This window comes from Lynx canadensis, chromosome B2 (assembly GCF_007474595.2).
Source record: "Lynx canadensis isolate LIC74 chromosome B2, mLynCan4.pri.v2, whole genome shotgun sequence".
Classification (NCBI taxonomy): domain Eukaryota; kingdom Metazoa; phylum Chordata; class Mammalia; order Carnivora; family Felidae; genus Lynx; species Lynx canadensis.
Window position 1 is genome coordinate 68,999,763 of NC_044307.1, and position 13,460 is coordinate 69,013,222.

A 13,460-nucleotide genomic window follows, 5' to 3' on the forward strand; every position below is an offset into this window, starting at 1 on the left:
CCACAACAATGGCAATCTAGACCATCACTCAAAAGCTATAATTTGGGAAGCTGGGACATTGGATTCTTCCACTGGCTTTTATTTTATTTTATTTTTTTCAATGTTTATTTATTTTTGGGACAGAGAGAGACAGAGCATGAACGGGGGAGGGGCAGAGAGAGAGGGAGACACAGAATCGGAAACAGGCTCCAGGCTCTGAGCCATCAGTCCAGAGCCCGACGCGGGGCTCAAACTCACGGACCGCGAGATCGTGACCTGGCTGCAGTCTGACGCTTAACCGACTGCGCCACCCAGGCACCCCAACTGGCTTTTATTTTAAAGTAATTTGAAACTGGCAGATTTATGGGCTACTCAGATGAGAAAATCTTCTGTTTTGTCTTCCTGGAAAGGTTGAAAATAAGAAACAGCTTGCTTGCCTCCTCTCTTAACAACTTGGTAATCGTAGCTAATGTACAATGTTTGTCTCTTGCTCCTTAGCAATTCTCTCTAGCAATGTTGGTAGATGCAGGAGTGGATGGGATGATTCCATTTCTTTCTCTTTCTGTCTTGGGTAGCTGTTTCCTATAATTTTTAATGTTTTTCTATCAAGTCTTGGTACATTCTGTTGTATTTTTTCTTATGGGTGGATGACCTCTGCTTTACTTTCTTATTCTTTTTTTGAAAATTGGAGGAGTAAGTATCATACTATATTTATTTATTTAAAAAAATTTTAATGTTTATTTATTTTGAGGGAGAGAGTGGGGAGAGGGGAAGAGAGAGGAGAGAGAGAATCCCAAGCAGGCTCCGTGCTGTCAGTACAGGGCCCAATGCAGGGCTCAATCCCATAAATTGTGAGATTATGATCTGAGCTGAAACCAAGAGTCAGATGCTCAACTAACTGAGCCACCCAGGTGCTCCAGTATCATCCTATATTTAAATAAGAAGAGTGAATATCTCTGTGTCTTGTGAACAAAGTTAATACTCTAGTACTAAGATTTACTTCAATCACATTATTCCTTCTGGTATCAACTTTTTAAAATTTCTAAAGAATGGCTCAGTAGACATATCAATTAACAAAACACATGAGGACTTTGCTCAGGTCTGTGGTGGTGGGTGGAGAGACATAAAACAGTCCCTGCCCTTGAGGAGTTCAAACTCGTACAGGAAAATAGAGTAAAGCAAGGAAGTGTTAAATAAAAATGTAGGTGCCAAGGGGTGCCTGGGTGCTCAGTTGGTTAAGCGTCTAACTTCGGCTCAGGTCATGATCTCATGGTTCCACGGGTTTGAGTCCTGCGTCGGGCTCTGTCCTGACAGTTAAGAGCCTGGAGTCTGCTTCAGATTCTGCATCTCCCTCTCTCTCTGCCCCTCCCCTGCTTGTACTCTGTATCTTTCTCTCTCAAAAACAAATAAACATTAAAAAAATGTAAGTGCCAAAAACAGTGCAAAATTCAAAGCAGGGAGATATTGCTGCAGGCTCAAATAGGCTGTTAAGACATCATGGGGTCCATGGAGGAATCCACTAAGAGCTTGAAAGGAGAGTAGGATTTGGATAGGTAATGTGGAAAAGGCAGGATCTTCCGGGCAAGAGGGAAAGGCTAGGGGCCAGAATCCAGCATGAGTAGGGTATGGTCTGTATGCAGTGAGGAAGGGCATGGTAGCAGCAGTGGGATCATAGGTAATGGAGGCAAAGTTGGAAAGGTCAGGGGTTGAAATGCCTCAATTGATTAGTTTGGACTCTGTTTCCGTGAAGGTCCTGGCAGGAAACAGATGGCTCACTCATTGTGGGGTAATTTGAACAAAATTTTAAAAAGGATTACTTGCAGGCTGCCTAGGTGGCTCTCAGTTGGTTAAGCGTCCGACTCTGGCTCAGGTCATGATCTCGTTACTCCAGGGTTTGAGCCCAGTGTCGGGCTCTGTGCTGACAGCTCAGAGCCTGGAGCCTGCTTCGGATTCTGTGTCTCTCTCTCTGCCCCTCCCCCGCTCATGCTCTGTCTGTCTCTCAAAAATAAGCATTAAAGAAATTAAAAAAAAAAAAAAAAAGGATTACTTGCTAAGTTGTGGGAAGAGCATAAGAGTAATCATAAGGCCAAGTGCCATACCAGGGCTGGTAACAGTGGGATGCTCAAAACACCCCTAGCCCAGGAGGGGTGAGAAGATGGAGCAGTTACCACGACAGAGACAGAGAAGGCTCTGTGGAAAGGCTGCCTGACAGGAGCTGAGATGAAGTTGAAGGAGGCTAATAGCCCTTGAAAACTTTGCAGGTTGGTGGTTGAGGGGAGGTGATAAATTCACTCACCTCATTCTGTCCTCACCCTCTGATCTCCTGCTCCCCACCGACTATTCCCAACGAGGAGTCAAGGCAAGTGATGTCAGTGATTCCAGCCTCTCCACTCAGCTTTCTGTACACAGAGCATGAGGGGGATCGGTGGGCAGAGGATATTCAGAAGGGTAAGAGGAAGATGTGGGAATTTTTTGAAAGTCATTGAACAGGCCTCAGTGTAAGAAAAGGAATTTTTCAGACTTATTAATCCAGCAGCCGTTATGCAAGTTAAAGAGGGGAAGAGGTTAGAGGCAGGGAAATCCATTAGGGAGATCAGATTTGACATTTTTCACAGTGTAAATTAGTAAGGTCCTGGAAGAGGTTGTTGGCAAAGGGAATAGAAATGAAGGAACAAATGTGAAAAGCATTATAAAGAATTGTCAGTAATTTATACAGCAAAATTTGTGTCTCTCTTAGTATTATCTTCAGATTTAGATTTCTAAATGTTATAAAATGTATGTGATTTGTGTTTAGAGTTTGTCTCTTTTCTTTAATCATTTTACTAATGTACTTTTCCTTGCCTTTTAAAAATTTTTGATTTTCTTATTTGATATTCAGTTCTTGTTGAGAGTATAGCTTAGTGAGTGCTTCAGTAATTTAGTTTGAGAAATACTAACGCTTTACAGAATACCAAATAAGACTTCAAAATTCAGGTTGTTCTCTGATTGTGTTAGTATTTCCCTGATGTAACTAATAGTTTATCATAAATTTAAATATCAAACTATTTTTTAAAATGTTTATTTATTTATTTTTGAGAGAGAGAGAGAGAGAGAGAGAGAGAGAGAGAGAGAAGGAGCACAAGTAGGGGAGGGGCAGAGAGAGAGACACAGACACAGAATCCGAAGCAGGCTCCAGGCTCCGATCTGTCAGCACAGAGCCCCACGTGGGGCTCGAACTCACGAACTGTGAGATCATGACCTGGGCCGAAGCTGGACGCTTAACGGACTGAGCCACCCAGGCACCCCAGAATCAAACTATTTTAATTGCTCTATATCCCCTAAGTGAAAACACACTTTAGATACTTAGCACATAGTAGTGAATCTGTTTTATCTGCAAACATAGTGCCAACACCTGTCTCAATCTTTAGGGCCTATCTATTTCCCCTTTAGATACTCATTTACCTTTAGCACAATATATGCATAATTTTCTGTCAAAATAACCTACACAGACCTCAGTGGCTGACATAATATCATAGCTCAGTCTCCATTATATGATCTTTCAAAAGTCAAGAGCATGCAGCATTCTATTTTGGGTACTTACCTCTCAGGGAAGTGTCTCTGTTTTATTCTCTGCAGAAAGATAAAAAGTAATTTTACCAGGAGAAAAATGTCAACTGAAGAGCTAAAGTCTATTTTCATTCCCTTTTCCCTTTAACTTCACCTCAACCAGGCTGTATAATGTTATTTTGCAAGAATAAAATTCTTGTTGGCCTTATCAGGTATCTCTAAGCATTTCTTCAACTAATCTTTATGCAGGAAGCCAATTCAAAAGGGGCAGGGGCTGGAGGACTGGGAGCTATCCAGGCCGTGTTCCAAATGTACAGCGTTTAGGCTCACCTGCTGAAGAAGATCCAGGTGCTCCTGGGAGTTGCTGAAATTTTTTCCAATGTCAAAGAGGCAGAAGGTCTCCTGCTGGCAGATGCTGACCCAGTTCTGGTATTCCCCTGGGTCAGGGATGCGGTCCAGAAAGATCCGATATGCTTCCCACACTGCTTCCTGACACACTGCAATGCAGTACCATTCATTAGGAGTAGAAAATGGCCACATCCTAAGATGATCCTTGTTTCCCAGCCCAAGCATAATCCTAGAACATGGAATATTCTTTCATGGCTTACCTGGATATGCTAATTTATAGGCCATAGAAATCAAGTCATTTAACAAATATTTATTGAGCCCCTATATATGTTATGGAGAAAAATAAAAGAAGGAAGATAGGGAATAGAGTACGTATGTAGGTTGTAGTTTAAAATAGGACAGCTGAGGAAGGCCTCACTATAAAGGTGACTTCTGAGCAGTTTGGAGAAGGCCTCAAGGCTAGAGAATGCTCTGAGCATTGAAAGAACAGCAAAGAGGGCAGTGTGGCCAGAGCAAGGATAAGAGTAAAGGAAGATGAAGACAGAAAGATGTGGTGAAGGGAGCAGGGATGGCATAGGGCTTTGTGGACCAGTAACTTCCAAACTGGGGCAAAGGTACCTGGCTATATTTAAAGACTTTCCAAGGGGTAAACAGACACACAAACAATTTAAAAAGAATCAATTTCTAGGTCTCATTTTTTCCTATCATGCTCTCCTAAAACCGGTCTGCCTAAGGATACACCTTTCCTTTTCCCTTTGGTCAGCATCCTCCCCCATTCATCCATCCCTAACTTACTGTGGCACAGTGCCTCTCGGTCATCACACAAAGGGACGACATGAAATAATAGTGTTGAGGTTAAGAAAGCAAGTGAACTGAGCTGAACATGTTTTTGCAACAGGGTGGTTTCTGATTCTTTGCTTTCAACACATTACAAGTCCTAATGGAGTTGACAGCTGACAAGCCATTAAAAATGACAGATCATGATGTGATTGTTAGCATATAATGCTAAAGGAACTTAAAGAATAAAGATATTACTATAACAAAACTCTATCTATTTCTATCTACTTATTTTACGTAACAAGTTTTCTCTGCATTTAAGTGAAACTAAGGAAAAGAATAGAGATAAAATTGATCCTAAATCCCGTCTCATTTTAGCAACACATAATATGAATAATAAGTAATGGTACACGAACTAATAGAGGAACAACACCAAAGTAACTCCATCTAAACAGAGGCTGAAGCTAATGAAGCTTTAGCTATAGGCCCTTCATTTAAACTGGCCTCTTCCCCAAGTCTTTGTATTTATAAACATTCCCCTAATTTTGTATTTATAAACATTAGTACTCACAAAAACCTATATCTGATCTTATATCTGCCAATATAAATTTACTTAAAATTTTTTGTTAAATTTGTATCTATTTGGGGGCACCTGGGTGGCTCAGTCAGTTAAGTGTCCAACTCTGGGTTTTGGCTCAGGTCATGATTCCGTGGTTTGTGAGATCAAGCCCTGCATCAGGGAGGCTCTCCCTCTCTCTTTTCCCCTTCCCTGATCATGGTCTCTCTCTCTCTCTCTCTCTTTCTCTTTCTCTCAAATAAATAAATTTAAAAAAAGGCCTTAAAAGTTTGTATCTATTTGTTTTAATCAATTATATATTAAGAGTAATTATAAATGCAATTGAATCCAGAAGAAATTTCTTTGGAAACATAAAGCCTACAGTAATAGGAAAAAATAAAATCTGTAATTTAAATTTATATACATATTTTTGTTACTGAGAAGTATGTTAGAGTAGCCAATGGCAGACTTTCAAGCATAAAATAAATTACATTAAGATAAGACTGAAGTGGGGAGTGGAGTAGAAATGTAGGTGTGTGGAGAAAAAGGATCCATGTTGCATTTGCTACTGTTAAGAAGAGTACATGAAGGCATGTACTTGTTGAGGCTTTTATGGTAACAATTGAGTGGCTATGGTAGATTCTACTGGATGCATAAAAATTCTCTAGTTTTTGTTTTATTTTCAGTATCGATACTTACAACTCATCAAAAGTTACATCTTATCCAATTATTTAAACTTACAATGAAAAGCTTTGGACGTTAACCGAAACCCATGTAAAAAAGGTGCATCATTTAAAAATTATTTTACAGGATTAAGTGAAGGAAAAATAGTTAGATGACATCTTTCATAAGCAATTATAATATGTTGATTTTACTTCAGTAGGAATGGGAAGCAATTGGAAGCTTTAGGGCAGAAGCTGACATCATCTGACTTTCTAAAGAAACTGCCTGCCTGCTGAGAGAAGGGACTGGGGGGAAGGAACACAGTGAGAGAAGACCAGTTTGGAAACTCTTACTCCTATGCTTTATTTCCCTTCACTCCCCATTTTTATATGTCTGGAGTTTTCTTAACTTTCTGTTTTAAGAGGCAAAGAGAATTCCTGACCAAAAGAAGCTCAGATCATCTACCAGCAGCAACCTCACCAGAACCCACAAAGCCAGGAGTGGGTGCTGTCCCCACCAACCCAAGTGTGTCATTGAGTTTTTCACATCTGGGGAAGTGACAGGGGTCAGCACACCTGGAGAGCAAGCCAATAGCCTCACCAGGAGAACCCACGTTTGTGAATGTTATCTCTCTCTCCTGTCAGGCAAGGATTGGAGGGTTGTAATGCCTCTCCCAATACCAGCCATCATGCAGTCTTTTGATCTTCACCTCTACTCAAGAGTCTACATATCACGCAAAAAGGAAACAACACTTGAATATTTTGAGACTTGCCCAAACCTTAAGAGTGGTGTGTCCAGTCCAAGCAAACCAGTTGTCCTTGCTACCCTTCTCATCTGTTTACTCCACACTCTCTTTTGGAAGTGTTAAACTGACCTTCCATCTCTACCCAATGCACCTGCTAATTTAGTTCAAAACACATTTAATTGCCAGAGATAGAGGATTTCCATGTATATAAAATCAACTAGCGGTGCCTTTCGGGTCTTAGTGTTGGTGACTTTCACTGATAATATCACTTTTCACAAAGGCTCTGAGAGAACTTTCTACTTGAAGCACAAATACCTGAAGCTGTTTAAGGAATTATTTCCCGGAGAGGAGAGATCACAGTCAACACCACAAAAATATAAAAAGCTATAAGAGAATATTATAAAAAAATTATATGCCAACAAATTGGGCAATCTGGAAGAAATGGACAAATTCCTAGAAACATATGAACTACTAAAACTGAAACAGGAAGAAATGGAAAACTTGAAAAGACCAATAACCAGCAAAGAAATGGAGTCAGTAATCAAAAATCTCCCAACAAACAGAAGTCCAGGGCTAGAGAGCTTCCCAGGAGAATTCTACCAAACATTTAAAGAAGAGTTAATTCTTTTCAAACTGTTCCAAAAAACAGAAATGGAAGGAAAACTTCCCAACTCATTCTACAAGGTCAGCATTACCTTAATTCCAAAACCAGACAAAGACCCCACTAAAAAAAAGATCTACAGGTCACTATCCCCAATGAACACGGATGCAAAAATTGTCAATAAAATATTAGCAAATCAAATTCAACAGTACATTAAAAGAAACATTCACCACAATCAAGTGGGATTTATTCCTTGGTTACAAGGGTGGTTCAATATTTGCAAATCAATCAATGTGATACACCACATTAATAAATACATATGATCCTCTCAATAGATACAGAAAAAGCATTTGGCAAAATACAGCATCTATTCTTGATAAAAACCCTCAATAAAGTACGGATAGAGGGAACATACATTAACATTATAAAGGCCATACATGAAAGGACCACAGTTAGTATAATCCTCAATAGGGAAAAACTGACAGCTTTTCCTCCTTGGTCAGGAACAAGACAGGGATGTTGACTCTCATCACTGTTATTTAACGTAGTACTGGAAGTCCTAGCCTCAGCAACCAGACAATAAAAATAAATAAAAGGCATCCCAATTGGCAAGGAAGAAGTAAAACTTTCACTATTTGCAGAGGACATGTAGAAAATCCAAAAGACTCTACCAAAAAATTGCTAGAACTGATACACAAATTCAGTAAAGTCACAGGATACAAAATCAATGTACAGAAATCTGTTGAATTTCTATACACCAATAATGAAGCAGCAGAAAGATAAAGAATCAATCCCATTTATAACTGTACCCCAAACCATAAGATATCTAGGAATAAACTAACCAAAGAGGTAATAAATTTGTACTCTGAAAACTAGAAAACACTTATGAAAGAAATTGAAGATGACACAAAGAAATGGAAAGACTTGCATGGATTATTAGAACAAATATTGTTACAAAGTCTATAGTACTAATTGACAAAACAGGAAAGAATATCCAATGGAATGACTGTCTCTTCAGCAAATGGTGTCAGGAAAACTGGACAGCAACATGCAGAAAAATGAATCTGGACCATTTGCGTACACCATACACAAAGATAAACTCAAAATTGATGAAAGACCTAAATGTGAGACAGGAAACCACCAAAATCCTAGAGAAGAAAATAGGCAGCAACCTCTTTGACTTTGGCCATAGCAACTTCTTACTAGACATGTCTCCAGAGGCAAGGGAACTAAAAGCAAAAATGAACTATTGGGACCTCATCAAGATAAAAAGAAGGAAACAACCAGCAAAACTAAAAGGCAACTGACAGGATGGGAGAATATATTTGCAAATGATATATCTGAAAAAGGGTTAGTATCCAAAATCTATAAAGAACTTAGCAAACTCAACACCCAAAAAACAAATCTAGTTAAGAAATATGTACTGGAATATTACTCAGTCATAAAAAAGAATGAGATCTTGCCATTTGCAATGATGTGGATGGAGCTAGAGTGTATTATGCTAAGTGAAATTAAGTCAGAGAAGGACAAATACCATATGATTTCGTTCATATGTGGAATTTAAGAAATGAAACAGGTGAACATATGGAAAAAAAGACAGAGAAGGAAACCATAAAACAAACTCTTTAAAAAAATTTTTTTAATGTTTCACTTATTTTTGAGTGAGAGAGAGAGTGCAACAGAGTGCTAGCTGGGGAGGGGCAGAGAGAGAGGGAGACATAGAGTCTGAAGCAGGCTCCAGGCTTTGAGCTATCAGCACAGAGCCCAATGTGGGGCTCGAACCCAGGAACCATAAGAGCAGAAGTCAGATGCTTAACTGACTGAACCACCCAGGTGCCCCAACAAACTCTTAATCATAGAGAACAAATCGAAATTTGCTGGAGGGGAGGTGGGTGGGGGATGGGTTAAATGGATGATGGGTATTAAGGAGAATACTTGTTGTGATGAGTACTGGGTGTTATATGTAAGTGATGAATCACTAAATTCTGCTCCTGAAACTAATATCACATCATATACTAACTAATTGTAGTTTAAATAAAAACTTGAACTAAAAAAGAAAAAAAATAATTTCCCTGAGGCATTGTAGTTTATAGTAATTAAAAAGTTAAGGATGAAACAGGGACCAGTAGCTTTTCTTTAGACTTTTTGAGGAGCAGGGTTTTTTTGTGACTGCTTTGATGTCATTTTTCTGGCCTCTTGGAAGTTTAAGCACAAAGTAGGAGGTGCAGAATCCTTCTGTGACTGGGAGAACAGGAGCACAGTGCATGCCCTACCAGGAAAGCCCCTTATCCTTACCAAGGGAGCATAAGAAGAACCCCTTGAAAGTTGAAGCATTTAAGGATCTCAGGGCTGGGAGGAGTCTGAAAACTTCTGAAAGCTGGATTTTTCTAACCCTTTAACTTAGTTGTTAAGTTATTTAACTTACTGCATCATCCTTCCATGAATCTACCAGAAGAGATTTCCAAAGGGATTCTAGGCAAATCCAGAACCTTGCCTCCCTAGCCTTCCCACAGTGGCTGGCCAATGCCTGAAATCTGGCCACAGAGTCTCAGTCTTTCTCTTGAATCGCATATGGTAGGCTGTTTGGCAATGTGGGAAGAACCCTAGGGAACATGTGTCCTGGAGGCCAGGCATGCCCTGGGATAATTATTTACATTTGGAAAGATCAGGTTAGACCAATGGTATGTAAAAACGTCCACCACAGGGTTGGGTATGCATTAGATGGAGAGATAACACACTGGAGTAGGAGTCAATGCTGGGTTCTAACTTTGCTCTGCCACCAATGATGGCTCTGACTGAGCATGTCACCTCACTTTTCAAATGTGTACAATGGGGGTGTTGGCTAGATATTCTCTAGACCAGTGCTTCTAAAACTTTAGAGTGAAAATGAATTACCTGGGAATCTTATTAAAATACAGATTCTGGACGTGGATATGGTGGGGTGAAAGTAGGTCTGTATTTCTAACAAGTAGCCAGATGCTTGTGATATGGCTGATCTATGGATGACAAATGGAGAAGGAAGAACTAAGATTCTATCTTAAACTTTCTCTAAGGCATAAATTAATGTGGAAGGAAGATCTAGCTTTTGTGGTTGGGAGAGGTAGAGAGAGAAGAAGAGAAAGAAGAAGAAAAGGAAGAAGAAGGGAAGGAAGAGGAAGAGGCGGAGGAGGATAATGGGGACAGGGAGGTGTAAAGGGAAGAGGAAGACGGGGAGGCAGAGGATGGAGAGGGGGAAGAGGGAGATACAGAGAGGGGTAGGCGGTTTGAAGGGAGGAAATCAAAAGCAGGGAGTTTGCCTGGGTAGGAGCCCAGGGTTCCCCTGGGGGACTACCAGAAACACTTGCGGTCTTGCATTTGTGCTTTGGGATGAGCATGTTTATGATTCTACCATGAGGCTCAGAACACATTCATTTGTGGTGCTTTAAGTATTGGAAAAACAAATATCTCAATATTTCATTTGATTTGATGAATGTGGAAGCTTTCTCTCCTACGTTTGAAAGACGTCAAAAGATAATTTTGTAAAAGCAGCAACAAAAATGGTAAGTGGGTAACTCTGTCAAAGGAATACCACGTTGTAGCTAGGTCTTATTTCTTGTTTCTTTGTGAACCAATTTGTTAGACTGAAGAACCCATGCTGATGAATAGTAAAATTTCATACCACCCAGGGGCAGCCATAAAGATAATGGACTGCTGTTGCCACGGGGAGAAAAACAGTGGTTTGTTTCATCCAGGAAAGCAAAAATGCAAATGGCAAACCTAATCAAGAACAAAGAGTTAGGGATACAATTCAGAGTTAAAAACTTGGTTATAGCAATAAGTAGCCTATTTTCTAAATACCTGCGATGAATCCTATTTGTGAATGTCATAAAGAATTAGAAGTTACCTTAAAATAGCAGTATTGTGTTCATATTCAATGTGATGCATATACTATGTATTTTACTTCCATCCATGAACAAATAACATGAAATATACCAGTGCCATTATCTGATCAATGTGTAAACACATTCAAAATGAATGGTTTATACATGATTGTCTTTTCTTCGCATGCCCAATGGCCTATTTGCTTCCTGTGTCCATCAATAAGCGTTTACTCAGAAACTGCTATGCAGAGGTGCTATGCTAGGACCTAAGCATAATAATATAGTGCACTTTGTTTCCTATAATTAGAGTTCTCCTTCTGACTGTGATCCAGTACTTGTCATTTCTCTGTGGGTATGGCTTCTGTCAGAAAGCAAATATCTGTTCCACATAAAATAAGACATATGAGGAACATAAGGCTTGATATTTTTGAGACAGTTATACCTCCAAAACCCAGTAAAAACTCCCCAGACTAACTCAATCTTTGTACATTTTACAGATGTAAATACTCAAGAATTTTGTAGGATGTTAGTATCATGAAATGGGTTCTCTGTTGTCATAATTTGTAATACATCACAGGCTAGAATTGAACCAGCATGCACTAGTTAATGGGCTTGAAATAGAGCAGATTGACTGTGCTTTTTAGGAATGGAAACAATTATCTAATGTGATGAATGAAGGTGGACATCAGAAAACCTCCTCAACTTTCACATGGAAGATGAATTGCATTTAGGTTTCAGTTAGATATTTTGGCACTATTTGGAGCAACCTGGGGGATTTAATGGTATCTACTAAAGGTTCTTTTTTGTGTTCTGTTTTTCATTTAAAGAAGAAGCCATGGGGACTTTTTCATCTGTAGTAAGTGAATGACAAGGATAGCCACTGATGGCTGTGGTATGCTTGAAGTCCATCATGATTTCTGAGAAAGCCCCAAGAATTCTGTTATGCTGTCTTGGGGTGAAAACTGTACTTTAACTCTGCTGGAAATCACAGTCATTGTGTTGTAAATCCTGATAACATCCCTGCATTATATCTCAGTAACCACTGTTAATTTGTGACTCCTGTGCACTTTGGATGTGCCTCCAGGTTTCCAAACTTCAGCACTTTTTGCTGGGTCAGCAATAAACAACTTAAACTCAACAAGAAAGGAGAGAGCATCTGGATTGTAATGTTGCTTTTGAAAAATGAAATCCTAAGTCATAAATCAACTTGCTCAGATTCCTGACGTTGCAATCATTCTGTGCTTCTTACTTAACAATGATAACATTAAAATTCAATATTGGGCTTTGGCAAAAATAAAACAAAGTGGTAATACCCAGAGGCCAAGGCCCCCTGGTGACTCATTAAATGCCTTAATAGTTCTGGGTTGCACAAGACATCATTTTAAACATAAGAGCAGACATCTACCATAGTTTTGAGTGTTTACTATTCATTACTCTCAGGTAATCACTTGACTGATTTCTGTAACTCTTGTGACTAAATGAGAGACTCTGGAAGTTTTGGGCTAAAGACAATGTATGACTGAATGAAAAGGAAGGGATAAAAAGAATGAGAGGCTAAACAGGTTTCATCTCTTTCCTTACCTCTCAATCTATAATAAGCTTGAAGACTGGCTAAAATCTGTTTCATGGATTCCTGTGGACAGACTTTAACCCCGGCTGGGAAAAATGTTGATCTTTTGGGTCGATGCTTGGCCAAATCGAATATTCGTTTCATGGTTGACACTTGGTACATTTTTGTAGTACTTTCAGTTGTTTTGATTCTTGGGGCATTGTCTACATCTTTAGTTTCAGAATGGTATGTTTTAATGGAGAGATCTGTAAAAGAAAAATTGATTCCTGGTGAATATATACATTGATATATGTGAAACATATGATAAATGAATGGAACAAACTAAAAGTTATAATCTTCTGGTTTATTCAAGTTCTACTTTGGAGCAACTGCCGAATTCCAGTGACAAGGCATTTTCGTAAATAAGGGAATAGCATAATGAGCCGATCAAGTGTATTTAAAAAAAAAAAAAACAACATCTCAAATCATCTTGCCTTTAGGAACTGCCAAATATTGAAACCATTTCCCACACATCTCTAAAAATCACTCCCCACTTAGCACTCAAGCCTCCTGAGAGATGCCTCTTTTGATAGACATTATAATTCAAGTGGGGAAAGATAGCACATTGTGGTACCCAGAGGTACACTCTGGATGAGGAAGTGGAGAGCTTCTAAAAACCTAGGGGGGAGAAATGCAACAAACAACCTTTCCGCCTGTGAATGGCAGCACTAGGATTTCTGTGGGCGGGGCTCAGAGGGTGGCAATCTGGTAGCAATCTGGTGGAAAGTGAGTTGGGGCAAGGACACATCTTAGAGTCAACTTTACAGAGCAAGTTT

General features: G+C 39.4%; 1 protein-coding gene across 2 annotated transcripts in view; it reads right to left on the reverse strand.

The window, feature by feature from the left end:
• Nucleotides 1–13,460, reverse strand: part of IMPG1 (interphotoreceptor matrix proteoglycan 1) — a 143,876-nt gene that overhangs the window by 105,698 nt on the left and 24,718 nt on the right. Inside the window, exons 2-4 of one of the 2 annotated variants that reach the window (XM_030314575.1) lie at nucleotides 12,657–12,890; nucleotides 3,856–4,022; nucleotides 3,560–3,588 (exon numbers count right to left, since the gene is read on the reverse strand). In XM_030314575.1, coding sequence (XP_030170435.1) covers nucleotides 3,560–3,588; nucleotides 3,856–4,022; nucleotides 12,657–12,890 — 430 coding nt within the window. The remainder of the gene's footprint in view (nucleotides 1–3,559; nucleotides 3,589–3,855; nucleotides 4,023–12,656; nucleotides 12,891–13,460) is intronic. The other variant, XM_030314576.1, reaches the window with a different exon arrangement.